This window comes from Penicillium digitatum, chromosome 6 (assembly GCF_016767815.1).
Source record: "Penicillium digitatum chromosome 6, complete sequence".
NCBI classification, from domain to species: Eukaryota; Fungi; Ascomycota; class Eurotiomycetes; order Eurotiales; family Aspergillaceae; genus Penicillium; species Penicillium digitatum.
Window position 1 is genome coordinate 916372 of NC_089389.1, and position 26320 is coordinate 942691.

The 26320-nt window shown below is 48.8% G+C and overlaps 8 protein-coding genes and 2 non-coding genes across 10 annotated transcripts; 5 read left to right on the plus strand and 5 right to left on the minus strand.

The window, feature by feature from the left end:
• Positions 1-1557: 1557 nt before the first annotated feature.
• On the minus strand, positions 1558-2928 carry Pdw03_5345 (uncharacterized protein; the record flags this gene model as incomplete). Its single annotated transcript, XM_066101035.1, has 2 exons — positions 1558-2118; positions 2464-2928. 2 exons carry the CDS (start codon positions 2926-2928, stop codon positions 1558-1560), a joined length of 1026 nt encoding a protein of 341 aa, XP_065957975.1.
• Positions 2929-3355: 427 nt separating this feature from the next.
• Pdw03_rRNA6 lies at positions 3356-3471 on the minus strand. Its single transcript, XR_010715647.1, has one exon. It is a non-coding gene; the product is annotated as a 5S ribosomal RNA (ribosomal RNA).
• Positions 3472-5730: 2259 nt separating this feature from the next.
• On the plus strand, positions 5731-9280 carry Pdw03_5346 (uncharacterized protein; the record flags this gene model as incomplete). The annotated part of the gene is made up of 3 exons (XM_066101036.1): positions 5731-7711; positions 8363-9150; positions 9221-9280. The coding sequence occupies 3 exons, from the start codon at positions 5731-5733 to the stop codon at positions 9278-9280; spliced, it is 2829 nt and encodes a 942-aa protein (XP_065957976.1).
• Positions 9281-10498: 1218 nt separating this feature from the next.
• Pdw03_5347 lies at positions 10499-10789 on the plus strand (the record flags this gene model as incomplete). Its single annotated transcript, XM_066101037.1, has 2 exons — positions 10499-10669; positions 10724-10789. The coding sequence occupies 2 exons, from the start codon at positions 10499-10501 to the stop codon at positions 10787-10789; spliced, it is 237 nt and encodes a 78-aa protein (XP_065957977.1).
• Positions 10790-11290: 501 nt separating this feature from the next.
• Positions 11291-11387, plus strand: Pdw03_tRNA181. The gene has a single exon. It is a non-coding gene; the product is annotated as a tRNA-Val (tRNA).
• Positions 11388-11728: 341 nt separating this feature from the next.
• Positions 11729-15100, minus strand: Pdw03_5348 (Valyl-tRNA synthetase; the record flags this gene model as incomplete). Its single annotated transcript, XM_014683484.1, has 4 exons — positions 11729-12735; positions 12790-14805; positions 14897-15019; positions 15070-15100. 4 exons carry the CDS (start codon positions 15098-15100, stop codon positions 11729-11731), a joined length of 3177 nt encoding a protein of 1058 aa, XP_014538970.1.
• A 1192-nt stretch (positions 15101-16292) lies between these two features.
• Pdw03_5349 (Casein kinase, putative) lies at positions 16293-17504 on the minus strand (the record flags this gene model as incomplete). Its single annotated transcript, XM_014683483.1, has 4 exons — positions 16293-16391; positions 16443-16862; positions 16919-17292; positions 17390-17504. 4 exons carry the CDS (start codon positions 17502-17504, stop codon positions 16293-16295), a joined length of 1008 nt encoding a protein of 335 aa, XP_014538969.1.
• A 423-nt stretch (positions 17505-17927) lies between these two features.
• Pdw03_5350 (Ribonuclease P complex subunit Pop2, putative) lies at positions 17928-18943 on the plus strand (the record flags this gene model as incomplete). The annotated part of the gene is made up of 2 exons (XM_014683482.1): positions 17928-18003; positions 18081-18943. The coding sequence occupies 2 exons, from the start codon at positions 17928-17930 to the stop codon at positions 18941-18943; spliced, it is 939 nt and encodes a 312-aa protein (XP_014538968.1).
• Positions 18944-22116: 3173 nt separating this feature from the next.
• On the plus strand, positions 22117-22905 carry Pdw03_5351 (Ureidoglycolate hydrolase, putative; the record flags this gene model as incomplete). Its single annotated transcript, XM_014683479.1, has 1 exon — positions 22117-22905. The coding sequence occupies one exon, from the start codon at positions 22117-22119 to the stop codon at positions 22903-22905; it is 789 nt and encodes a 262-aa protein (XP_014538965.1).
• Positions 22906-23131: 226 nt separating this feature from the next.
• On the minus strand, positions 23132-25962 carry Pdw03_5352 (DNA mismatch repair protein Msh1, putative; the record flags this gene model as incomplete). The annotated part of the gene is made up of 3 exons (XM_014683478.1): positions 23132-24861; positions 24921-25851; positions 25909-25962. 3 exons carry the CDS (start codon positions 25960-25962, stop codon positions 23132-23134), a joined length of 2715 nt encoding a protein of 904 aa, XP_014538964.1.
• Between the last annotated feature and the right edge of the window lie 358 nt (positions 25963-26320).

Sequence of the window (26320 nt, forward strand, 5' to 3'; positions counted from 1 at the left end):
TGATAAAGCGGCGGTAGAAGTTGCCGAAACCAATAAAGGCTTGCACATCAGTCAGACAGGTCGGTGTTTTCCAGTTCACGATCGTTTCGATCTTGTCGGGGTCCATACGGATACCATCTTCACCGATGATAATACCAAGGAACTTCGTCTCGGACACACAGAATTCGCATTTCGATAGTTTTGCGAACAGGCCTGCCTCTCGGAGGCGCTGGAGGACTTTTCGTACATGTTCTATGTGTTCCGCACGCGTGCGGCTGTAAATCAGGATATCGTCCAGGTAAGCAGTACAGAAACAGTCCAGGTACTCTCGTAACGTGTCGTTGATAAATCGTTGGAAGGATGCGGGGGCTCCAGTTAAACCAAATGGCATCACCAATGATTCGAACAGTCCTAATCTCGTACGGAAGGCAGTCAGGTATTCTTGTCCCTTCGCAATTCGCAGATTGTTGAAGGCGGAGATGATATCAATCTTCGTAAAGAACTTCATCCCTTTCAGGTTATTCAGGGTTTCCTTGGTCAGCGGCAACGGGTAACGGTCCTTAACAGTGATTGCGTTCAGTGCACGGTAATCCACGCAGAAGCGGAGACCTCCGCCGGGTTTCTTCACGAACAGAACAGGCGAGGCAGCGGGCGAGGAGCTAGGCCGAATGAACCCTTTCCTCAGGTTATCTTCGATCCAGTCTTTCAGGACCTCGAGCTCATTTCGGGACATGGGATAGAGGGGCCCAAAAGGTAAGGGTTTGTCCTCTTGTAAGACCATCTTGTGGTCGTATGATCGGTGGGGTGGCAAGCGCTCGGCTTCCTTGGGTGAGAACACTTCGGCGAAGTCTCTAAACTCTTCAGGCAGTGCAGACACGGGGTCAGGTTCAGTGTCGGTCTTGGGGTTCAGTGCAGTCTCGATGTCCGCGGTTGTAATTGCGAACATGCTGTATTTCTTTCTTGCATACGCAGCACACGCAGCTAGCGATACGGCTGCAATGTCTCGTTTCTCGAGACCAGTTGGTCGTGCAGGCAGGTTCCTCGGACGGGACTTTACAGGTAGCTCGTGGAGCGCCTGGATCTTCGCGCTCCGCAAGGGTATGTTGCAGTTCCTTCGGCAGTAGTCGCTGTTAAATTCAATGCTGTGTTCAGCGAAACGGACATAGGGGTCGTGTACTTTCAGCCACGGAAGGCCTAACACGATCGGGTAGTGTGCCAACTGGGTGGCCAGGAAACAGGCTTTCTTCTCTCGGTGATCGCTGATGCGGATGTGCATTTGGACATAGTGGGTGATCGGCCCACACTCAGCTTCTTGTCCATCGAATCCTTCCAGTTGGATAGGTTTCGTCAGTGGTATGAGGGTAAGACCATTCTCTCGAGCCCATTCTTGGTCGACGAATCTCTTCCCCTCAGCTCCGGAATCTAGCATAGCATAGCTCGGGAACTCTTCTTCTCTTTGGTTCAGTGTAACAGGCAGTATCATCAGATCAGAACGGCGGGTCTCCTCTTCGACGGAGAGGCCGTTCATAGCGGCGGCGGATAAACGGATAACGCGCGGTTGCAGGGCCTGGTCGCGGCTTAGGCCAGGCTGACTCCTTTTAACGAGTCTTCCAGAGATAACGAGCGGGGACGGGTAAGGCGGCCGCGGGGGCTGCTGATCGGAGAGGGCGAACGGGGGAGGATATTCATTTGGCGAGCCGCTAGCGGGCGCTTATCGGCTTGCGGGCAGTCTCGGACGAAGTGCTCCTTCGAGCCACAGCGGAAGCAGGCATTTTGTTCGTAATGGGACGATGGCTGGCGGTACGGGGAGAATCGTCGGCGGGTGGTGGACAGTTCCATAGCGTCAGGGTTCACAGGCGGGGTGGTAGCGGCCTGCTCAGGACCGGGTCTACCAGAGTTCAGTTCAGGGGCTTTCGGGGCGGTTCTTATGGCAGCAGAGTAGGTCCGTGGGGCGGTCGACGGACCGCTGTCGTATTGGACTCGGCGGTTTTCCAGGTTCTGGAGGAACCTCGCTAGATCGAGGTAGTCTCCCTTAGGCGGTTCATCATGCAGTAACATCCCTTTCATTTCTCGGTTGATTGCTTGTTCGAGCATCGTGGGTAGGGCTTCATTATGCATCTCGCCCTCCATGGCAAGACGCTGGAATTCTGCAAAGAACAGGCTGAACTCCTTGTTTCCTTGTCGGAGGCGGTACAGTTCGTTTCGTGCATTTCGGGCACGGTTTGGGTCTCCAAAGGCTCGTTCCAGGATGTCCAGGATATCGGTGAAGTCGTTCAGTTGGCAGATGCCATCGCGGATGTAAGGCAGAATCTGGGCATAGGGTATGCCCTTCAGACGGTTGGTGACATAGGTCATTCGGGATTGCGGGGTCGGAAAACGGTCGCGGTTGATGTTCAGCTTCTCCTTAATCTGGGAGGAGAATCGGCGGAGATCCTTCCGGTCCCCTTCAAACTTGTCAGGGTCGGGAAGGCGTTCAGATCGTACGTGGGAGCCGGAAGATTCGGGAGTAAGCGACGGAGGCGTTCCCATAGCAGCAGCTACACCAGGCTCAGCGGCAGGTTCAGGGACAGGGGGAGGTACGGTATTCCCCGTCGGGATGGCGAGTTCGGCTGCACACATTCGTGCAGCCTCGATACGGGCAATGTTCTGTTGCGCTTCGTCATAAAGCTTCTTCTGGTATTCCAGGACCGCGACATCTCGGAGGTGATCACGCTCAGCTGCGGTCAGTTCGCTTGACAGGCGGGTGATCTTGATCCTCGCGGCTTGTAGCTGCAGTTCGGCTTGGTCCACTCGTTCGCGAGCGTTGGTCGCCTCGGACTGGGTGCTCTCAATGTAGTCGTACGCGCGGCGGCAGTATTCGAACCATTGGTCAGGATGGTCTCTCGCGTGTTCGGCGAATTGTTCTAGGTCGCTGGGCAGGAACGGAGGTTGCGGGGCTGGTTCAGACATCTTCAGACAGTCAACTCCTAGTGGTAGGAGCTACGTAGTGTCAGGGTGCGGGCTGGCAGGACGGTATGATAGGAGATGACTGGCAGGGACAGGTCGTAACAGATCAGATTCTCATTGACAGGTACAGGCACAGGCAGGGGCAGGCTAATATACAAGACGTAGCTCGAAGAGCTACAACAGGATCTAGAACTGAAGTTCAAGATAAACAGGTCGGAGATCACGTGCCGTGATCTTCCTTTTACTAAGCATCACGGTTCGCACCGTGACATAACCAGCAAAATAATAGTAGACAGCTAGAAGCTGAAATAAACAAGTGGCTCAACGAGGCTAGACCCCCAGTGCTATCTACACTGCAATACATCTAAAATCCTATCTAGCATGCTCGCTCAGAGTTTACTAATTAATAACTTAAGGCAAAAAGGCCAAAAACATACAACAGTGAGGATTCGCTGGTGGTCACCCACCCAACTACTAACTCACCGGCGTGTGGCTTAAGTACGGCTGAGCGGACGGGAAGCCCTGTTTTCCACACCCTGTGGTCGTATGTATTAGATACAACTGGAGAGATGATTATAATTGAACAATAGGGCGTTGTATTTCCTAGCTCTACAGTTGGCATCTGACAGTTGTCTCTCAAACTATCCCCAGTTTTGGGCCTGAAAACCACCTACGATTCCTCGAAATAGTCTCTATCCACTCTCAGATAAAAAAACAGTCTAGATAGCAGCCCCCCGCTGCAAAAACAGACGTTCCCACCTTTTTGCTTGGACCAAGCACCAGAGCCAGGACACCAGCCACAAGAGCTAGGATGTATGTCTTGCCCATAGCGTCCACGAAAGTCCATTCAACCTTGGCTTTCTCTGCGGTGGGTAAAGTGGAGACGATGGTTGACAGACCCGAAGGCACAGCATCGACTTCCGGAATAGATATTGTGGGCAGAAGTCGAATGACGCTCTTTTTGTGGCACGTCCAAGAACAGGCCGTTGATGATGGCCAAGACGAAAATAGGGTCAAAAAACCAGGCGCAGGTGGCAGATCTCGAGGCACTAGCCACCATTGTCAAGAGCTACAGAGGCTTGAGCAACGGAGAATGAGGCTTGGAGATAAATTTTAGTTCTAAGACCGGTGATGACGCTTTCTCCGGAGATATAGACAGCGCTTGTGTCAACTCCTATCGTGTAGAAAAGGGTGCTACTGGCAAACATGAGAACACCCCCAATGGTCTATCACGGCACCTATGGACTATATACAGATATCGCGCCGCCCATGGATGCACATCATGACAATACAAGGAATGATGTAAAGTAGCAGCCGAAGTCCGGAATCTGAAGAACTCGAGTGACATAATCCGCCGGGTAACGGTAGCTCAGATAGTGAAGGCCTGTTGGAGCGCGAGCAAAACGAACAGCGCACCTGAGTAGACGATCGGGCGATGATGTTCCGGCTTCTATGGGCCTAGGTGAAGCCTCCAAATGAGATAGCTAAGGCACCGGATATGATAGCACCAAGGCTGAGAATCCTTCCTGATCAACATATCATGGACTCAGGCGGCGAGAGAAACTCTCCTTCCGGAGTCAACAATCGGGATTGCAAAGACTTAGACGGCTGCATAGGCCGCTACAACCAACAAATTGATATAAAAGCCTAGCGCTAGCCGATGGAGCTCTGGCTAAAAGTTTTCCACGCAGTTAGGTGGTGGAGATTTTTGAGACCCCCAAGTCACATCAGTGCTGGCTACATCCATTGGCCGCTCTTAATATGTGGTGGTAGTAGCTAGGCATGTGATCATAACAGTGTATAGATTATATCCACCGATACCATGCGATCTGCGGGTAGATCTTGCAGGAAGATATTTGAGCCGCCTTCCAGGGCTATGCAGGGATTCATTAATGTCTGTGTGGATACTTATTGAACCCGTGCATTGGTTTTTTTTAACCCGGCACTTGATCTTTCTCATCAAGCTCCGATGGTGTGCAGACTTACATTAGACATGTCGTCATACTATACCCTTTGCTAGTGTTGTTCTGTGTTGCCTATAGATTACTATATGAACTCCAAGACCTCGGCAACGCCCTTATATCTTGTAAGACTTGTGCCATATAACCATTCGTCGTAAAATCATAAAAACACAAAAAGTGATGGCTAAATTATATTTGTAGTGTCAACGGAGGCGACTCGGTCTTTGTTCCGGGTAACGCAACCTTGGAAGTATAAGCAGCTTAGGTTGGTCAAGCATATTTAATGAAACAATAGGAATAGATATACCAGGAAGAGCTATGATTGGATCTATCTTCTTCAGTATTGTTGGAAGGTCACGTGACCACCACTGTTTGCTCCCAGTACTTAGTCTCAGTCATAGCATGTAGATAGTTTCTCTCTCTCTCAACGCATCAAGAGATTTCCAGTTAAATCTACATTCATCGTAGATCTCTAGTATCTCTAACAGGTTATGAGCCTCGCGCTTTCGAGTCCTCTACATAACTGTACAGACTCGAAACCCTGGTTTTCCTCCCATTGGTGTACTGCGTCGCACCACCCCACTGTGGAACCTCTGTGGTCTCGTTTTGACCCCACAAACCAGAGTTTTCATCACCCTATTGGACGAGATTAACACCTCGCCTACCCCTTGGGATCTTCATCCATTGTAGGTGGATCCTACCTCGTCGCCGTCAAATCACGTCGCCGACAACCCTCGACAACCCGAAAATCGGACCGTCGAACCCCACATTCCACTCGCTACCCGCTGTAGCGAGCCAATCACATACCTCTCTTGACGAGCACATCGGTGCGGAAGAAGACGTCATGCAGGCCTCGTACAATATTGAGGACTTTACCATCAACAGCCATGAGATTGACATCTCATCTGCCGTCCCAAAATTGAAGGGACAATCCAACTTCAGAGACTGGGAAACCGCTCTCTACATAGCTCTTGCAGCTAACAACCGTTACTACACATACATGATTTCTAATGGGATCCCAATCCCAAAGATCCCCGAGTATCAGGACTCCAGTCCTGAAGCTGTTCGCAATCTTCTTATTGAAGAAGCTCAGGATCTTGCAGGTGATCATACTACAACAGTTGTCATCTCTGTTGCTGAAATTCGTGATCGTGTGAAGCAAGTCATCGAGTCAAACATTGTACTCCGAAAAGAGTATAACTTGAAATGTACAAACTGGGATCTGTGCAATTCGAGAGCGAATCTCTTACTAAGAGGCACTCTCTCTCCAGAGCCTTTTTCTCATATCGCTCAAAACACTGATGTACGGGACTCATTTAAGAAACTGCGTGCGACGTACGCTGTTACATCCCATCAACATTCATTCGCCCGCTATACCAAGTGGACTGATCTTCGCTTTAAGAATGGAACTGCTAGCGAGTTTGTACGCAAGTTCCAGGAAACTCTTCGTGATCTCACATCTATTGATGGCAAGATAAACTCGGTTTATGTACTATGCCAGTTCAAGAAAGCCATTAATGAAAACCCCAAGTGTTATGCCTTTCTCCAGAACCTTAGGGTTGATGAGAAGGATGTCAATCTCATGGACCAAGTCTACGCCGAATTCCTCGAGGTAGACATCCATAACCGGTCTATGAACCCTTCCTACAACGCAAACTCGACTACTGTTCAAACCTCGTCGTCGTCGCACAATGACAAGAAGAAAGACACAAAGAAAGGAGGCAATGACAAGCAATCCAATTCGAATAACTCATCGAGTAATAATCACAACAAGGACAAACCCTCGAAGAAGAAGACCGACTTCGTCAGAGAAGAGAACGTCATCCTTTGCAGACATCATGGGACTCTTGGAAATCATTACTCCAACAAGTGTCCCTTGCTAAAGAATTCGGCAAACGCCACTACCATTCAACAACCTCAGCAGCAACCTCTTTTTCAACAGGTTGCAGTCTCTCAACCAGGCCAAATCATAGGCCAGGTTGACAACCAAGGTCGGATCCTTTCTCTACCGCAACAACAGCCTCGCCAGGGAGCGAATGCAATCTTTGCGCCAGCATCCTACCCCACCGTACCGCAAAAAGGCCCTCCATCGGGGGATCCCCTAGCGCGGTATAAAAATCTCTTTACGAATGTGCTCTTTGCCGGTATCCAGGCAAATGCAGTTCATGGTTCCCATATTGTGTCGAAGGAAGGCCTATTGGCTAACGACAACAATGATGTTACCCGCTGGATGATCGATTCCGGTACTAGCACACATATGACTCCCCACAGATCTGTCTTTGTCAACTTTAGACGGTGTGTATTGCCTGTTTCGACAGCCACTGGGGATGTCTTCTACACTGAGGGATATGGAGATGTAATCCTACACCTGCTGGATCAAGATTCATCAGGAAAAATGGCCCCTCTCACTCTCCAGAAAGTGTGGCTTGCGCCAGATCTTCGCTCCAGCTTGATATCCATGTCTGCTCTCGACAAGGCAGACATTGGCACATGGACAAAGAATGGCATGATGACATTCAAACATCAAGATTTCTATGGCCCAGAGTCTACCATTGGTTTTGCTACCTGTGAAGGAGAACATTACTGGTTGAACTGCGCTGGCATTGACAAGATTGATCATATGATTGACTGTAATCTTGTTACTGGCTCTCCAAACTCTGTCTTTGCTACACAGAGAGAGATCATACCTATCTCCATCGATCTGGCACATCGTCGAGCTTGTCACGCCGGCGAGGAGCGTGTACGAAAGATGGAGAAATTTGCTGACGGCGTCAAGCTAAAGAAAGGCGCCGGCGTCACCTTTCCTTGTGCTCCTTGCATTAAGGGTAAGGGCCACGCATTACCTTTTGGCAAAGAACGATCTATTAGATCAAAGCCTGGCGAGTTCATTCATCTAGACGTCTGGGGACCGATCTCTATCGCGTCTCACGGAGGTGAGCATTATTTCGTGACGTTTACGGATGATGCGACCCGATTTACATGGCTGTTTCTACTAAAATCACGATCTCAAGTCACCGAGGTCTACATACAATTGGAGACCTATTTGAAGACTCAGTTTAACTACGTCATCAAGAAGGTCCACGGCGATGATGCTCCAGAGCATAAACCACTTGCTGCTTACCTTGCTAGCAAGGGAACGGTATGGGATCCAACTCCTCCCTACACCAAGCAACTGAATGGTGTCGCCGAGATCAAAAATCGTCATCTTGTTGAGCCGTTAGTCGCTGTTATGGCCGAGTATCAGCTTCCAAAATATCTTTGGGGACTTCTTCTTGGTGGAATCAATTACACCATGAATCGCCTCTACGCGTCGAAGATTGGCATGTCTCCTTACGAAGCCTTTTTCGGTAAGAAGCCAAATCTCTCAAACCTTCGTGCTCTCGGTTGTCAATGCTGGTTTCTCATCCCAAAAGAGAAGCGAAATACAAAGCTAGATCCTCACATGGAGGAGGCAAGGCTGCTCGCGTACGACGAAGGAGACAACTATGTGGTCTACAACGTCCGTACCAAGAAGATTGAACGTTCACGGAACGTCATTTTCAATGAGAATCCTTCTCCGGCAAGTCTGCCTGACCCTGCCTATGATCTTAATATTACAGGCATGAACCAAGAACATGAACATGATTCGCAGGATCGTCATATCCCAATCGATTTCCTACGGCCTCACCTCGAGAATCCGTTTAACATACGATCTACCTCCCCACCCTCTCCTACGGTCGAAGATGATCCCGAGGATCAAACGAGGGCTCCGAATGCTCTCGACCCGTCGAATCCCGCGCTCTTTGAAGAAGATCTTGCATGGTCAAATGATGAAATGGCGGGCAGTTTTGGCAGGTGTGTGGTGGAACAAAGGGTGGATACTGGTGCCCACTTTGAAGCAGGTGGGCGAGGGGTTCTCGTCGAACCACAGCCTGTTTCCCGACAGGTTGTTAATATGGACATTCCCCTGGAAACAACCATTGATCTATCTCAGGAAGATCCTCTGCAAGATGACGAGTATCATGATCAATCGCCATTACAGCATGATCAAGTAACTTTTGAACATAATTTCTCTCGCCTAGATCCGGTACCGGATGACAGGAGTCGAGATCAAAGCTATGTTCAACCCATTCAGCCCATTCAGCCCATTCAGCCAGAAACTGGCCAGTTACGACGATCAACACGGATCAAGAATCCTAGCAGAGCTTACATTGAAAGCCTGGCTAGCAAGTCATTCTTTGATTCCAATGTTCTTCGGTTGCTCGCTGAACAGCCAGAGATCCTAGTCAGTCTTTTCGCAAATGCTACCTCGAATGAGCAGTACGCTGTATCCAAACTGACGCCTAAAGACATAGGCTTTGAACCTAACAGTTGGGAACAAGCTATGTCCTGTGTCGAGAAAGACAAATGGCTAGTCGCTGCTCACAAAGAACTACATCGTCATCTTGTTAACGGCACCTGGAGAGTGATGTCCAGGACTAAGAGCAAGAAGAAACCTCTTACCCTCCGATGGGTGTTCAAAGTTAAGCATGACGGTACCTACAAGGCACGGCTTGTTGCTCGTGGCTTTCGTCAAGATCCCGACTGCTGATATGGCAGCGGATGGACTGACAAAACCCCTTGGCAAAACGCTATTCAAGCGCTGGATCATCCAAATGGGCCTCACGGTCTATAAAAACGCGCTGAATGGATAATTTACGGTTTGCATACTACAAATGGGGGGTTAATGAAGGTCAAAAACTGGTTTTTTACATGGAGAATTGGGGTTGTTTAAACTATGCTGTCGACTAATAGTGCTAGTCGTGGGGGGTGTTGGAAGGTCACGTGACCACCACTGTTTGCTCCCAGTACTTAGTCTCAGTCATAGCATGTAGATAGTTTCTCTCTCTCTCAACGCATCAAGAGATTTCCAGTTAAATCTACATTCATCGTAGATCTCTAGTATCTCTAACAAGTATAAACAGCGATCACATTAGCTCGGACGTGGAGTGCACATACTGTCTTCACAGTCTAACAGGCACCCCTCTTGTTAGGCAGAAGGAAATGATTGGTTAGGTAGGGGTTTTCATAATCGAGCAGTATGCCTCACTTTACCAGCAGGGACTATGCTCTGATCCTGCATGGCATACACTTCATTCTTCGGGTTTCTCTTCGTGTCTGGATAATTGGCGATCCTATGTTAACAGCCTAGGAAACGATGTGGATCGACACGTCGGTATTTACCATTGCTCGCTCGTTCAGTTGTCTGACTTCAATTTTAGACTGATAAAGCACTGGACTTTATCTTGAGAAAAATCGATCACTTTTCGACTACTTTTCGACTGCCGGAAGTGACAGCAACTGGATTGAAACTCACAACACACGCGACCTTCTATTGCCCACTATATAGACTGGAGGTGTTACTACACACTATCACGAAATTGGGTTATTTGAGCAGTGTTCTGAGTTTACAGCGGAACAGTACAGACAACAGCTTTCAAAAACTGGCCACAGGTGTGGGAGACCACAAAAATGTCTAGAGAGGTGCACTGTTGGGGTAGAAGTGCTAAAGGAGAAGTTCAAAGATGTCTTAAAAATGGCCATTATGTTCCTCGCTGACATATATGGAGACCAAATTAGGGTTGGATTTCAGGATGATCCGCCAGGTGCTCGACCTCAGCAATCAATTGGTTGAATTGAACAAACGCATGCTCGGTGCCGATGGAATGCTGCTTCAACTTGGAAGCAGGAGCTCTGACGACAATGCAACGGTCAAGGTAGTCACCATGCTGACGCTTATATACTTACCTGCAAGCCTTGTCTCGGTAAGAGGCACATCTCCATGTCCCAAAATACGTCTTTTTCTCACCACTCCATAGTCTATCTTCGGGATGAATTTGTTCAAGTTCAACAATGGGACAACTGAGGAATTCAGAATCTCCTAAGCAATTCTGGATGTATGTTGTTGCCACAATCATTTTGGCGGTTATTACACTTGGCATCTGGGATCTATGGACTCACAAAGAGCAGGCTAGAAAGCGCAATTTCTGCACTCTGAAGCGCGTGACACCACATGAGGCAAAAGAAGATGTCGAATGAGACTGGAGGAGTTGCCTGAGAGAGTGGATATCTTTTATCATCTGTGATGCCAGGCTCAGCTTGAGCAGCGTTGATTCTGGGGGGAATTCGAGTAGTGAATTTTGGACACCCAAGTACAGGTAGACCTCGTTGCTTTTAACTGCTAATTCAAGTACTTTTGGTCAGATTTCCCATACTTTGATCTACTTGGCGGTAGGATGATTACGCAGGTTTTATTATTATGAATACCTGAATTCCCACAACACATTCTATGGGAAGCACAGTGCATCACAACCGACAACCAAGCAAGAAAAGATATAGTGTCAATATCTACGCTTTCTTACAATTATTCGCCTAAATGGTCGAGCAGTTTCCTGGTCTAGCGGTTATGATTTTCCGTTAACATAACAAATGCCGTTGGCAAATGTTCCGGAAAGGTTCTGGGTTCGATTCCCAGGGAAACTACTTTTTTGGTTGTTTTGCTATTGAAATGATGGCAGAGGTACTTCCATTTTTTCAGTTTTGTATCAAACATAGAAAGTTAGTCGATTGTCTTTTTCGATCGAAAACGACAAAAAAAAAATTCAAAAGCAAATCAAGGTACACATTGCCCCCACAAATAGAATGGCTTGTTTTTCTAACCCGATGCGTCCTAAGTTCGTTGAATTGTTCTATGTTTTTTTGACATAGAGAGGACTACAAGGGTATAGCGTGGAGAAAATGTACCCATCTAGAATAAAGGATTACAAGAAACTACAACATAGAAGAAGGGGTTCAATTGATATTTTCTATTTGAGTCTGACAATTTATTCCAAGCGCAGCTTCTCAAACTCCTTGACCTGCTCCTCGAGACGGGCAGCCTCGCCTTCAGCATCACGCAGACGCTTCTCCTCCTGCTCACGGACCTCAGCCTTGACCTTCTCCTTCCAGCCAGGGCCGTTGATGATACCCTGAGACCTACGAACAGTCTCGCGGGCCTTTTCGAGGCTAGCCTTGGCCTTCTCCTCCTGCTCCAGGGCAACTTCCTTGGAGACGCGGAGGTAGACAGCAGCCTCAGAACCGACAGCGGCAACCACGCAGCCAGAGGGAGGGTTCTTATTCTCAGAGCCGAGGTGAGACAGCTCACCGAGGGTCTTACCACCTAGAGACTTGATGGTGTTCATCTCCCCGGAGATGGTCTTTTGGCTGGTAGCATCATAGGTCTGGATAATGATGTCGCCCTGTGTCTTGACGTCGTACTGGGAGAGGATCGAACGGATGGCCTTGGAAGTGTTAAGGATGAGCTCGTAGGCCTTGGCGGCAGCCGGGTCGTCGAACTCGGCGAGGTATTCGGGGTACTTGGCCTTCATGATCGAGATGGTCTCATCGCCCGCACGACGGGGCAGACGCTGCCACAGGTGCTCCGTGACGAATGGCATGATAGGGTGGATCAAGGTTAGGGCGCCCTCGAGAGCTGTGTAGAGGGTCTGCTTGGCAGACTCCTTGGTCTCGGCTGAGGCCTCATCCGCCAGCAGGGACTTGGAGTTCTCGAGGAACACATCGCATAGCTGGGAGTACCAGTACTGGTAGGAGATCTGGGCGGAGGTGGAGAAATCACGCTGCTCAAGAACCTCGTTCATCTCCTTGGCGGCGGTGTTGAACTTGTGCAGAATCCAGCGCTCGGAGAGAGATTCGTTGCCAGTCTTTTTAACACTGGCCTGGGGCTTGAAGTCTTCACCGAGCTTGCCGAGGACAAACTTAGTGGCCTGGTAGATCTTGTTACAGAACTTACGGTAGCCGTGAATGACCTGGATGTCGAAAGCAATATCACCTCCTGCAAATCATCATTAGTAAATAGGATCAAACGGAGACATGAGACGAGTCGTACCACCAGTGGTGTAAGAGACAAGGGCGAAGCGGAGAGCATCGGCACCACACTCGGGGATACCCTTGGGGAAGGCCTTCTTCTGGTACCTGGTAGCAGCGGCAATCTCCTTATCAGCGATGTTGCCTAACTGCAGCTTGTCATGAAGAGTCTGCAGCTGAATACCCTCCATAACATCCAGAGGATCAATAACGTTGCCCAGAGACTTGGACATTTTGCGGCCATCAGAATCTCTGATGAGGGAATGACAGTAAACTTCACGGAAAGGAACCTGGCCAGTCATCTTGATACCAAGCATAATCATGCGGGCAACCCAGAAGAAGAGAATATCCCAACCGGTCTCCAGAACGGAGGTGGGGTAGAGGTTCTCGAAGTCGTGGGTCTTAGTGGGCCAGCCCAGAGTAGAGAAGGGCCACAGACCAGAAGAGAACCAAGTGTCGAGAACATCAGGGTCACGAACGAGAGAGAACTTCTTACCGGGGAACTTCTCCTCGGCCTTCTTGCGAGCGTCCTCCTCGGTACGGCCAGTAACCCAGAGGTTACCGTCACTGTCATCGCCATCCTCGCCTTCGATCTTGACGAAGTAAGCAGGAGCCTGGTGTCCCCACCAGAGTTGACGGGATAGACACCAATCGTTGAGGTTTCGCATCCAGCGGAAGTAGCTCTTCTCGGCAGACTCGGGGCGAACAATGATATCGCCATTCTCAACAGCATCGATGGCAGGCTGAACCATGCTTTCCATCTTCATCCACCATTGCGGCTTCATGATAGGCTCAATGACATCGTTAGACTTGGCGCAACGAGGCACCTTCATGGGGTTGTGCTCCCACTTCACGTACAGACCCTTCTCCTTGAGATCCTCGATGACCTTGTAACGGGCATCGAAGCGCTTCATACCGGCGAAGGGACCAGCGTGCTTATTGAAGGTGCCATCGTCGTTCATAACAGAGATAAACTCCAGGTTGTGGGCCTTACCACGATTGAAATCGTTGAAGTCGTGGGCAGGGGTGATCTTGACAGCACCAGTACCGAATTCAGGCTCGACGTCGGGGTCAGCAACGATAGGGAGGAGACGGTCTAAGAAGGGGTGGCGAGCGCTCTTGCCGATCAGGTGCTGGTAGCGCTTGTCGTCAGGGTGGACGGCAATACCAGTATCACCAACCATGGTCTCGGGACGAGTGGTAGCAATTTCGATACGCTCGGTGCTTCCATCAATTTCGTAGCAGAAGTGAGTCAGGACACCGAACTCGACCTTTTTGTCGTAGCCAGGCACATCGAGAAGAGTGCGGCCCTCGATCTCCTTGTTCTCGACCTCGAGGTTAGACAAAGAGGTGTTCAGAGCCACACACCAGTTGACCAGGCGGTTGGCACGGTAGATGATACCTTCCTCGTGGAGGCGAACGAAGGTCTCGGTCACAGCAGCTGACAGGTTGGGGTCCATAGTGAAGGCCTCACGGCTCCAATCGAACGAACCACCAAGTCTGCGCAGAGCGTTCTTGATGTTCTTGTGGTATTCATCCTTCCAGTCCCAGATCAAGTTGACCATGGCCTCTCGGCCAATGTCGTGGCGGGTCTTCTTCTCCTTCTTCCACAACATCTTCTCGACAACGCTCTGGGTCGAGATACCGGCGTGGTCCATTCCAGGAAGCCACAGGGTCGTCTTGCCCTTCATTCTCTGCCAACGGATCATGGTATCCTGGAGGGCATTGGTAAGGGCGTGGCCCATGTGGAGAGAACCGGTAACATTGGGAGGGGGAATGGGGATGACGAAGGAGCCTTCTGGTTTGACCTTGCCATCAGGTCCGAACTCGGGCTTGAAGAGATCACGCTCCTCCCACCATTCAAGACGACCAGCCTCGATGGCAATGGGATCGTAGGCATCGGCGGTCTTGTCCTTCTCGGGTTTCGCCTTCTTCTCGACCTTGGGAGCTGCGGCCTTGCTGGCGGCAGCCTTGGCCTTGGCTGCCTGCTTCTCTTCGAACTTCTTGTTCTTTTCAGCCTTCTTGCGCTCCCTCTCCACTAGAATTAGTCCACGTTATCAGCAAATGCTCATGATGTAACAACGACTTCCGAGGGAAGTTCCCAATTTAGAATGTTGGTGGCAACGTACATTCCTTCTCGGTCTTCACCTTGGGAGCTCCAGCAGGTCCACCCAGCTGGCCCTGGGAATCCTTTGCGGCAGCATCGGTGATCTGGGGGGTTGCGCTGGTCACGGGAGCCGTAGGCTCACCCGCTGTTCACTATAAGCTTCTGCGGCATTTGAGGATGAGTCATGAAACTCACTGGGGTTTTGGGAGGCAGAGTTTTGAGCCATCCTGGAGAATGCACGATATTGAGGAGTAAATCTCCAAGGCGCCGATCGCGCCACGAATCGCCGGATAAGTATCTTGAGAGATGGAGAGGTGTAAGGAGGGGTGGTTGTGCGAAATGCGGGCAATTAAATTTCCCACGCTGAATGAACGAATGAGAGCGCGGGGCTTGATGGGAGGTTCGGTGGAGTCGGCGGGCAGGTCAATGAAGCGCGTTTATATGCTGTCAACACTCATCGGGTTTAATTGGGTTTATCATCTTCTTCTTTTTTGGCGCGTTCCTTGCTTGCAATTCGTCTCTTCTTTTCATTCAGCCACCACGATAACCCTCACGTGATGCGCCGGAGCCAATCGGTGATCTGAGGCTACATCTATAGAAGAACAAGATTGGATGATTGGAATCATTTGAATTCTTTACTGAACTAGACATTTGTTTTTCTTGACATCGGGTTTCTAGTCGGATCTCGAGTCTTGCACACCATACAATTCTATAACTACACATAAGTTAAGACACATCTGTGTGGGCGTCATGTATAAAACGCCATGAACGTTGTGTTGTATACGCAAATCAATTCATACAATTCTAGGGGATCATGAAATCGTTTTTGAATCTCGTTCAATGTTTCATTCATAAAAAGGGAAGCGTTAAGAAAATGCAATGGATTGTCTTAAGAAAAAGCATCCCTTGAAGCACGAAGTACCCAGCAGAAAGGCCAAAACACCAATTCAACTAACCAGGGAGAAATCAATTAGGGAAACCCACGAGCAGCGCTATACAAATAGGAAAAGATGGAAAAGATGAAAAAGAAGAGTGATTTCCCCATCTAAGACGTTGGTTTATCACACTCATTGACATGCCAAACGACCTAGGCGATAAAAGGCTTGGAGGGACCCAGCAAATTAAATGTCATGATGTCTTGTCATCAAAGTCGTCTTCATTCAGGATTTGATCGTTTGCCACAGCCCATCATTCGACAGGCCAGTGAAAAAGAGGAACAAGTAGTACGGAGACCAAGCTCATTTCATGTTTTCGATCATCGTTGTACCGTTCATATCGGCAAATTTCAAATGCAAAAGGTGCGTAATTATCGTGATGCCCGACGCAATCTTGATGGCAACATGCGGAGAACTTGGAAAATGGGCATCGCAGTAAGGAGATCAGAGCCATGATCATCAACAGTTCATGCGAGAGAAAATTCATGGCAGTGTCACATTGTTGTGGCTAAGGGCCGCTGCATCGGCACGCACCGGGTCAAAGTATGCGTGGGCCATGGCCTCCTGAGCAGTCAGGCGGTCCTGAGAGACAAGTCAGTATAGGCAATTTATAGAGATGTTTGAACAACTTACAGCGTGGTCGTAGCGCAGAAGCTTGTCAAGGAAGTCAATGGCCTCTTCACTGATGAAACGCTGGTTCTCTGCGTTGACAAACGAGTGCCACGGTTTCCGGGGGAAACGGGAGAGGATATCGTCGTATTGCGGATCCAGTTCAATGTCGTACTTGTCCAAGTACTCAAAGAGCTCCTCTGTGCCAAGAACCTTGGCAATCTTGACCAATTGGTCCGTGTTGCTGCCCCCGTGGAAGAAAGGCTCCTTACGGAAGATCATGGATGCGAACATAGCACCCAGGGACCACATATCCAAAGAATAGTCGTATTCCTGGAAATCAACCAGCAGCTCGGGGCCCTTGAAATACCGAGATGCAACGCGGACGTTGTATTCCGTGCCCTTGTGGTAGAATTCAGCCAGACCCCAATCGATCAGACGAAGCTACAGTATGTTAGATTGATGGTATTCCACCAAAACTGATCAATAAGCCTACTAACCTTGCGCTTCTCATGATCAATCATGACGTTGTGAGGCTTCACATCCCGATGCATAATGCCCTTGCTATGGCAGAAGTCCAGCGCCTTAAGCAGCTCGAAAACGTAAAAGCGAACATCGTAATCGGAAAAGCGGGGGTAGAGTGTGCGGAAGTCGGTGTTATTAACAGCCTCGAAGACCAGACTAGGAGTCTTGCTCTGGTTGTCGCGAACAACATCCAGCAAAGCCACAACATTGGGCCCACCCGCGAGATTTTGCAAAATCTTTATCTCACGCTTGATCTTCTTCTTCTTGACAGGCTTGAGGACCTTGATGACGCATTTCTGGTAGTTGACGACGTTGATGCCCTCAAAAACCTCGGAGTACTTTCCCCGACCTGAATTAGGCAGTCAGAAATTTTGATCTTGAATTTTTCCCGCAGTTCACAGCGGCAACCATCTCCGACATGCTGCAAATAGACGATCTTCTCTCACCTATCTTGCGAAGAATTTCATAATTTTCAAGGACACCCCAAGAGATGTTAACACTGTCATAATCCCAGTAGGATCGAGGCATATGCTCGTTGACATCGGCATAGACACGCGCCATATTGAGGATCACAGGCGGTTTCCGAGTGCGCCCACAATTGAGAGATGTGCGGCGGGGTCACGAGGGGCTGGGCCGTGTGACGGAGGGAGGGTCCGGGGGTTAGCTTGATGTAGGAGACAGGTAGCAACAGACCCAGCGACTATTCAGTCCAAACGCAGTGCTCACAAGAGGCCTAGAGCAATGAGATGCACGGAGTGAGATATTGTCGTGATAGGATCAGTAGAATGAGATGCGTTCCGCCAAAGGTCACGGGATCGGAGAATATTGTGGAGACCCGACCTAAAATAGTTAGTTCGATGTCGGATCCTCTGTTAATCCGATGGATTTTCTGATTGCCGTTTTGGGTCAGATTGACGTGACCAAGATCGTTGAGAGATCAGGTAATTGCTCCCACAGGCAGGGCTGGCCTTCTTTTAAAACACAATGTTTTACGACCTGAATGTACCTTACAGCCCCGATGACGCGGAGGTACCCCACACTCTGAATTTCCTCGCTGAACGTAAGTCATTCATTCCTCTTCGCTGCATAAAATCCGCAGTTTAGAGCACATGAGGGCCTGACCTGACTTTTTTTTAGTTGGTTACACTACCGTTGCCCTGTCTCAAACGATCAACGGGAAGCTCCCTTCAACCCTCGCTCCACCTCCTCTTCCAACAAACGCGCCGAAATCCCTTCAACTGCTGACTCGGTTAAACCTGACTTTGGCCGATCCCGCGCAGAATCAGCGCTTAACCGCCCTGAGCCAAGTGTACGACATAGTTGCTCTCCGTCCCACAAACGAAAAGTCACTGCTAAATGCGTGCACTAACTTGGAATGCGATGTGATCTCTGTGGATCTCTCGGTGCGACTTCCATACCACTTCAAATTCAAAATGCTATCCGCGGCAATCTCACGTGGAGTTCGTATTGAGATCTGCTATGGGCCAGGTATCACGGGGAGTGGGCTTGATGCCCGAAGAAACCTCATCGGGAATGCAACATCCTTGATCCGCGCGACACGTGGTCGAGGCATCATTGTGTCAAGCGAAGCAAGAAGAGCTTTGAGTCTACGAGCCCCGTGGGACGTGATAAATCTTGCTTGTGTCTGGGGTCTATCACAAGAGCGTGGAAAGGAAGCAGTCTGTGAAGAGACGCGAAAGGTGACCGCATTGGCCAAGTTGAAACGAACCAGTTGGCGAGGTATCGTGGATATAGTCCATGGTGGAGAGAAAGCCAAACATGAAGGACTCACGCCAAAACAAAAGGGCGTCCCAAAAGCTAGCGCCCCAAAAGCCAATGAAACCTCACAGCCAGAAAATGGAGTGGACAACCTCAAGAGGAAGGCTTCTATCAGTTCTGAGCCTGTCGCCGAGGAGAGCGACAAGCCTTTGTCCAAGCGAGAAATCAAACGACGAGCAACGAAAGCACGATTTGATGCAAAAGGAGAGAACGCCACTTGATTCAAATTTGCTAAGGTGTCTCTAATTTTCGTTACTGAGGGAGTCCGTTCCTCTGTCACCGGCGGAAGTCAGGGGTATTGATATTTCCTGGCTTTCCATTAGCGGGTGTCATAATTTGTGAGCCAAGCAGGTCGGAACACTCCCTAGTGTTCCAATTTAGACTCCATTGAGCAACCGCTGTGACTCCAATCGCTACCCAACATACCAAGATGACACACGCGCTGCTGAAGAGCAAAACGATATGTTACTCAGGGATTTTCTGCCGTCTCTTGAAGAGTATTGCTGAGCCAGTATATTGATTACTGTTACCCTTCACATTTAAACGTGGAACACAGTCACCATCACAATGGTGTTGTTACCACGGTAGCTCCAGGGACTTTTTTTTACACTCTCCAAGCATAGTATAGCTGGACTGGGCGTACATGAATGGATTTCAGTATCCCCTACGGGTCATAAATACACGTAATTTTATAAGTTGTTTGCTAGTCAAATCTATAGAAAATCGCTGGTTCTAACCACTACCGACGAGTAGATTGCGACGCTTGGGCTTACAACATACAGAATAATTCAAGTTCACAATCAAGCCGTGCTAGCACGTAAGATTTGCACTTGGAGTTCTAATCTTGACCTGGAACGGCGCTTTCGATGGACATACTTGTAGGCGGGAGGTTGTAGGTCGATACCATAATTTAGCTAAGAGTTTGAGTATCTTGATGCCCTTTCACCGTCTGTTCTAGTGATTTGAGTGTTTGCGAATGGTTGAAAATGGATTCATCACGCAACAAATTTGTTGCTGAGCTATCAAAAAAGTAGCCCAGAGAGAACATGGCATCTACCAGCAAAGGGTCCAGACTCTTTGGTTTGCTGGCTCCAAAATACCCTATGCAGCTTACTAGATATTCAAGCCAACTGCCATCTCCAGCGCAAGCGTAGCGAGTTCTGCGAGATGATAGGCTGGTAGGAGTGCATGATGCCAGTGAGCTTTAGCAAATGCAAATCTTGGATCTCCAGGGGCCATGGGCCCCTTTTCCCCTTGGAATTGACGTAGAACGCACGATTTCACATCCCATTTCTTCAGCTTAGTCCACACTGATTTTCCGCGAGTAAAAACACGGCACACGGAGACAATTATCAAGCCATGCCCCAGAACTTCAACAGACTTGAAGAACGGTTGCACAGGTCTGGATATTTATGGGAGAAGCAGAGATAATTTGCAGGTTGAGGGATTGACCGCCATCGATACATGACATAATTTAGGAAGAAATCTCGGGTCCTGTAGCGAAGTGGGCAGCTTTTGTGCTTCGTAAGTCAGATCATTCCCGAAAGGGTTGTTTTTGTTTAAACAATCCCTATTGGACCCATAAGGACCACTATGGGAACCACAAGGTGATTCCGATTTCCAACTGTTGACCATAGAGACGATCGAAGTCGGGCTGACACTTTTGAAAGAGACAGTGAAAAAGGGGGAGCAAGAGCAACCAAAAAATAAACGCGGAGGTACACTGGCCGAGTAAGACACCTGATTTTCGCTTAGTTTGCGAAGGGTGAGGCCAAGGTATGCTGCATCGCACGCGGAGCCACAAGAAGAACTCCTCTTCACAGCCTGGCTATTCAACAGAGTTTCAAGCCGTTCTCCAATCTTCACTTGGAGTAGTTCTTTGTATTATTGTCTGGCTTGATCGATCTTATCTGGAACCATGTAGTTAGTTACTGTACAGGTCTCAAAATCGATCAAGCGCCATATTTCACCAACACCCCTTTAATGCTCTTTGGAATAGCCAGGTTGCTTATCTGACAGGGACCTGTTCCTTGCTGCATTGGGAATTGTTTCTGTCTGTCGAAGAATATCGTTGGACTTGAAGACCCAGGCGATCCTCATTCACTTTTTTTGTATCTTCTGAGAACGAGGTCGAAAAAGCCGACCTAAGGTCTTGTATCTAGATACCAGCCGATACCTCGACAGCCTCGTGGCATTGAAAAAAGTCGGTGGCCACAGCGATATCAGTCAACCGTGGTAGGGTCACCTTTGGAGGAACTTGTCGTGAACGGCCGTGAATGAGGTTCAAAATGATCAAGAGAATAGCTGGTTCACAGTCGTTGACAGGAATCTCAACAGACCCCTTTTTTTAAAGAGCATCCCCTTCAGCCCAACAAGCTTTTAGCATACTCTGTAATAAACTGACGTAAGTGTGAGGTGCCTCGATGAGATTTGAAAGCGGGCGTAGTTTCCAGGCACAGTGCCTTTGCTGATGTCAATCAGGGGATCTTTTGGTGTGAAGAGAATTATATCTCTATCTGGATCAATCTGGAGGGGTGGATACATGTCAGTCACCCTAGGTTCATTACAGGTAGATTAATGGCCCTGATTCTGGTCCTAGTCCGAAGTCGTTAATATAGATAAAGCTATAGGAATTAATAGTCTTTATACTTTAAACCTCGGGAGAATAAAGAGAATACAGAGTAAAAGAACCGTCAAACCTCAAATATGGGCCCCCCTAGGCCATAAACAGGAACCTTGGTTTTTGTTATGGTCTAGTGGAAAAGGACGCTGTATTTCGTTCAACAAGAACTAAAATCAGTATTTAATGTCTCGGGGATGAGGGATATAATTAAGAAACCGGTGGATTATTATATATATATATATTATTTCTTTATTAACCGCTTTCCCTATATCTTCTTATTATTCTAGGCTATATATAATTAATTAAGAGATTTAACGTTTCTTATTAGAGACTCTTTTCTTTTAAACTCGAATTAGTAAGCTTCTTAATTTTAAAATAAGGAGCAAGGATAGACTTCTAGCTTATAGCTCTAAAGGTCGGACTTTAGTGTGAGAGTATTGGATTCAACTTAGAGACAGTTCTCGATTTTTTCTGCCTCCGTATCAAACTGGCGCATTCTCATCGCGCTCGGACATAGATTTTTAAGAGATTGCTACTTGATTGATGTATACTGCAAAATTGACCCAAATTACATGTCCAAGTACTTCCCCGGCCGCTTATCTTATCACCGCAGGACGCCGACATCTCCGCATAAGCTTCATTTAGCCACATCAATCTTTCCGCGCTCTAACTCCCATAGAGTTGCATACCTGCACGCTAGATCGTGGTGGGCCCCAAGAGATTGACCAACACATACACGCCCCCACACACATTAATGCCGAAAATTCCATCATGGCGCCGATCCTCTTGACCAACCCTACAGTGACGCTCACTCCGGAGCCTCTTACACGGGAGAATTTCGCACAATTTGGCACAGCAGTGGTATCGCCATTACCGAGAGAACTAAACACAATTACTCGACCATCATCCCTGCCGCCACACGACCCAACCCCGGACCTGGCGAACCAAAACTCCGCTCTCAAGTACAGTCCCATCGCCCCGCTTCTCGACCGCTACACGAATGCCTGTCCAAGCGGGCAGGCCTCCGAGGCACGCATGACCATGTTCTGCTGTTTCCCGCGCACCTTGCGCGCTCTCAGCACCGGTGCCCAATTGCCTGACAGTGAGGTGTTTGATGTGGGCATCCTTGAGCGCCACCCGTTTACGAATCAGACTTTCATTCCAGTGGATCTATCAGCCCATTCGAAGGTCGGGGATGGTGAAGAAGAGCCACTGTTCTTGGTGGTGGTTGCGCCCACTTTGAAAGGGAAGACTGCTGACGCTAAGAATGAGACCGGCGAGACGATTAAGATTCGTGACCCACCGGATCTGAGTAATATTAAAGCGTTTGTGGCGCGTGGCGGCCAGGCTGTTACTTATGGGGTTGGGACGTGGCATGCGCCTATGGTAGTTTTGGGCCGTAGGAGGGTTGATTTTGTTGTTGTGCAGTTTGTTAATGGGGTTGGAGATGAGGATTGTCAGGAAGCTGCGTTTGGGGAGGGTATAGTTGTTGATCTTGGTCGGAAGGGTCAGCTTAGGCGAGTTGAGAAGGGTGCAAAACTATGGTCGGCTAAGCTGTGATGTGTAGATGCTTGTCTACTTACAAGTGTTGAGTTCTTGGGTTGAAACCAAAAACTCGACAGTCAGTATTGAAAAAAGATGCGAGGAAGGCACATTTGCCAACATCGCTATGCGATTTGGTGGTATCTTTGACAAGAGAAGCCGAAAAATTTTACAAAAAATTGCACACAGTAGTGGATAGTGTTTACCTTGAAGTGATTATCCACCACGAAATTTAACCCTCAGGCTAGGGTTGATCTTCTTCGTCAACTCGATATGGTGGGATCTTATCCTTCATTTCCTGGCGGACTCGCATAGCTAGGTCGAGGGTCTCTCTCGGCAAACCAGCCAATTGAGCAACCTTCAGAGCATGAGACTGGCGATTGACGCCTTTTCGCAGCCGGTGGACGAAAGAGAAGGCACCCGAAGCCATGTCTTTCACATCTGTGCAGTATCTCGCCAACTTATCAAAGTCCTCTGTCATATCCGCAAGGGCATGGAAATGAGTAGCGAAAAGCACTCGAGACTGGTTGTGATTGTGTAAGTGATGCAGGCATGCAAAACTGACAGATGTGCCGTCCTCGGGGGTTGTGCCTCGGCCCACTTCATCCATAATCACAAATGACTTGGGGGTGGCTTGTTTGAGAATGGTAGCTGTTTCCAACATCTCCACCATGAACGTCGACTGGTCACGGAAGAGGTCGTCTGCTGCACCAATTCGGCTGAAGATCTGATCGACAATACCGATCTCGGCATAAGCTGCAGGTACAAAAGATCCGACTTGTGCGAGAATCGTGATTAAAGCGTTTTGTCGCAAAAAGGTACTTTTGCCTGCCATGTTGGGGCCAGTGATAAGCCAGATCCGCTCGGAATCGCCCAGGAAGCAATCGTTACTCACGAACGATCGTCCCTGTTCCTCTAAACCCAGTTTTACCGTGGGATGTCTTCCACCGATAATCTTATGACAGGTACCGTCGTTGAGAATCGGCCGTACCATCTGCTGTTCTTGAGCGAGTGTTGCAAATGAACACGCCACGTCCAACTCATCCATGACTGCCGCATTTCGGCGGATTTTGACAAGGTTTAGGATAACCTCACGGCGTAGGCATTCAAAGATCGTTTGCTCTTCTTGACGGATCCGAATTTTCACGTGGTCCATTTTGACCCCTAGCTCTGTCCAGGCTGGTAGATAGAATGACCGGGTAGATTTGGTCGATGAGACATTTCGAGTGACCCCCAAGTCTTCTAGGGATTTTTGAGAAATTTTTGTCCCTTTGACATGGCAGATGTGGCCCAAACCTGGGGTCCATTTAAGGCTCAGGGCTGACGAATCGACCGAATCACGGAAACGTTGAGTCAATGAAGTCTTTTCATCGCCCAACCGTTGTAGCTCCGCGTGGAGTGCATGCAAGTTCTTGCTTGCATCACGCCTCATAATCCAGGTATCGAGGGGACCGGAGTCCGTATCAGCCACAACTGTTCGCTCGCCCCTCTTCGCTCTGAACTTCTTCGGCAGTCCTTCCAGTTCACTGGATGTGGCTTCATCCATAGTTACCTTTTGTGCCAGATTGGCTGCCTCTGCGGCGGTACTATCCTCGAGGCGTTGCTTTTGGAGTAAGCCTTCTTCGTCAATGGCCGCAAGAATCCGGCCCGCTAGCGCGATGGGACCATCGAGAAAAAGCCGTGAGATCATAATAGTAAGACTGTGACTTAAATCTGAAGTGCTGGACGAAACCGCAAGTCTATTGTGGTCTAGAAGAACTTGTCTGACTTCCTTAGAGGCCTCAATGGCACGGGAGAGACATATCAAGTCATCCGGGTCTCCTTTCCCAAATGCAAATTTTTGAACCAGGCGCTGAGAATCATGGCTACGCTTCAAAAGTTGGATGACGCTGTCACGTAGCTCTACATGCTCTATGAAAACCGAGACAAGGTCCAGACGCTCATTGATGACTTGTAAGGATGTAGATGGAGAGGCTGCGTGGAATGCATTAGTAAGAGCTACACGTAAACGGTAGAATTGTAGTTGGACGTACTTAACCGGTCTCGTAAAAGCCGTGCACCGCTTTTTGTAGAAGTCCTTCGCACAGCGTGCAGAAGACTTCCTTTCCCAAAACCGTCTCTTGCTGTTTCGAGTATCTCCAGGCCACTCATGCTGTTACGATCAATGCCCATTGATTCATTCAAATGCCTTCGAATAGGAGGCTGAAGCTTGAGATTTGATCCTTGCAACTGCACGCGAGTGTACTCGAGCAGGCTGTAACCAGCCGCTACTTCTTCCGGTGTGAATGAGGCGAGAGCATCTTCGGGAACCGGACACTCTAACATTGTCCCCCATTCAGATACCGGCTTGAATATTCCAGGGAATTGGAAGAAGGTGACAAGGCGATGATCATGTCCGACTAGCATTTGTAATTCATGTCCAATAAGATCTTGCACACTCTGATCTACCAAGATCTCACGAGCTCCAATTCGGGCAATCGCCGATGGAAGCATTTGGGTCGTTGTGAGCTGAGTGAAGAAATCACCGGTCGAGAGGTCAAGCCATGACAATCCTACTTGTTGGGGTACAGAGGACAACACATGCTGATGCGATGGTTGGAGATCATTGTCAGCGTGTTGCTTCAATTGCGATTGCAAGTACGGGACATCCAAGTATATGGCCAACAGGAAATTATGCTCGGAAGGATCAATGAACTTCTCGTCAATCAGCGTGCCGGGTGTGATGATTCTAGCCACCTTCCGATCAAACATGAGGCCTCCTGTGCGTGCCTTGTCTTCTGCATTGATAACAAACTCTTCGCTAATAGCCACATACTTGTTGAGATCTCCGACGAGGGTTTTGAGAAAACGATCGAGCTGGAAGAAGGGGAAGCCAGCCATTGGAACTGGCCCACCGTTCGTCTTTTTGGTCGCGAGCTTGAGATTGAGCAATGGTGCCAGCTCCTCTGCTTGTTCAAAATAGAGCTACGGAATACATTCTTAGCATGGGTTTCTCTAGCCATGTAGTGCCTATTGTCGTACCTCATAGAAGCCCCCGACTCGGGTCAAGATTACACAGTTCTTGAACGTTTGCATATTGTTCCGGTGCCCCTGTACCACAGTTGGGTAACGAGGTGCCTCATCCACTCGATCATCATATGCCTTGAGTTTCAAAACTCCTTGTGGAAGGTCTTTCAACTTTACTGTCGATTCAGTTTTTGCGCCTCGTATGTAAACTTTCGGTGCGGTAGTGGGCACGCGTGCGTGTATGGAAGGTCGACGGGCATGGTGACAAATGGCCCGGTGTATGCTATAACGATAATATGAATGGTTCAAAATCGTCCACGGCCTCATGTAAACTGGCTTTAAATGAGAAATCGACAGACCACGGCACATGATTGTGACGCGCTACAAACCGTTTGGGGTGGCAGAATTATCCAAGCTCCCCTCCTTC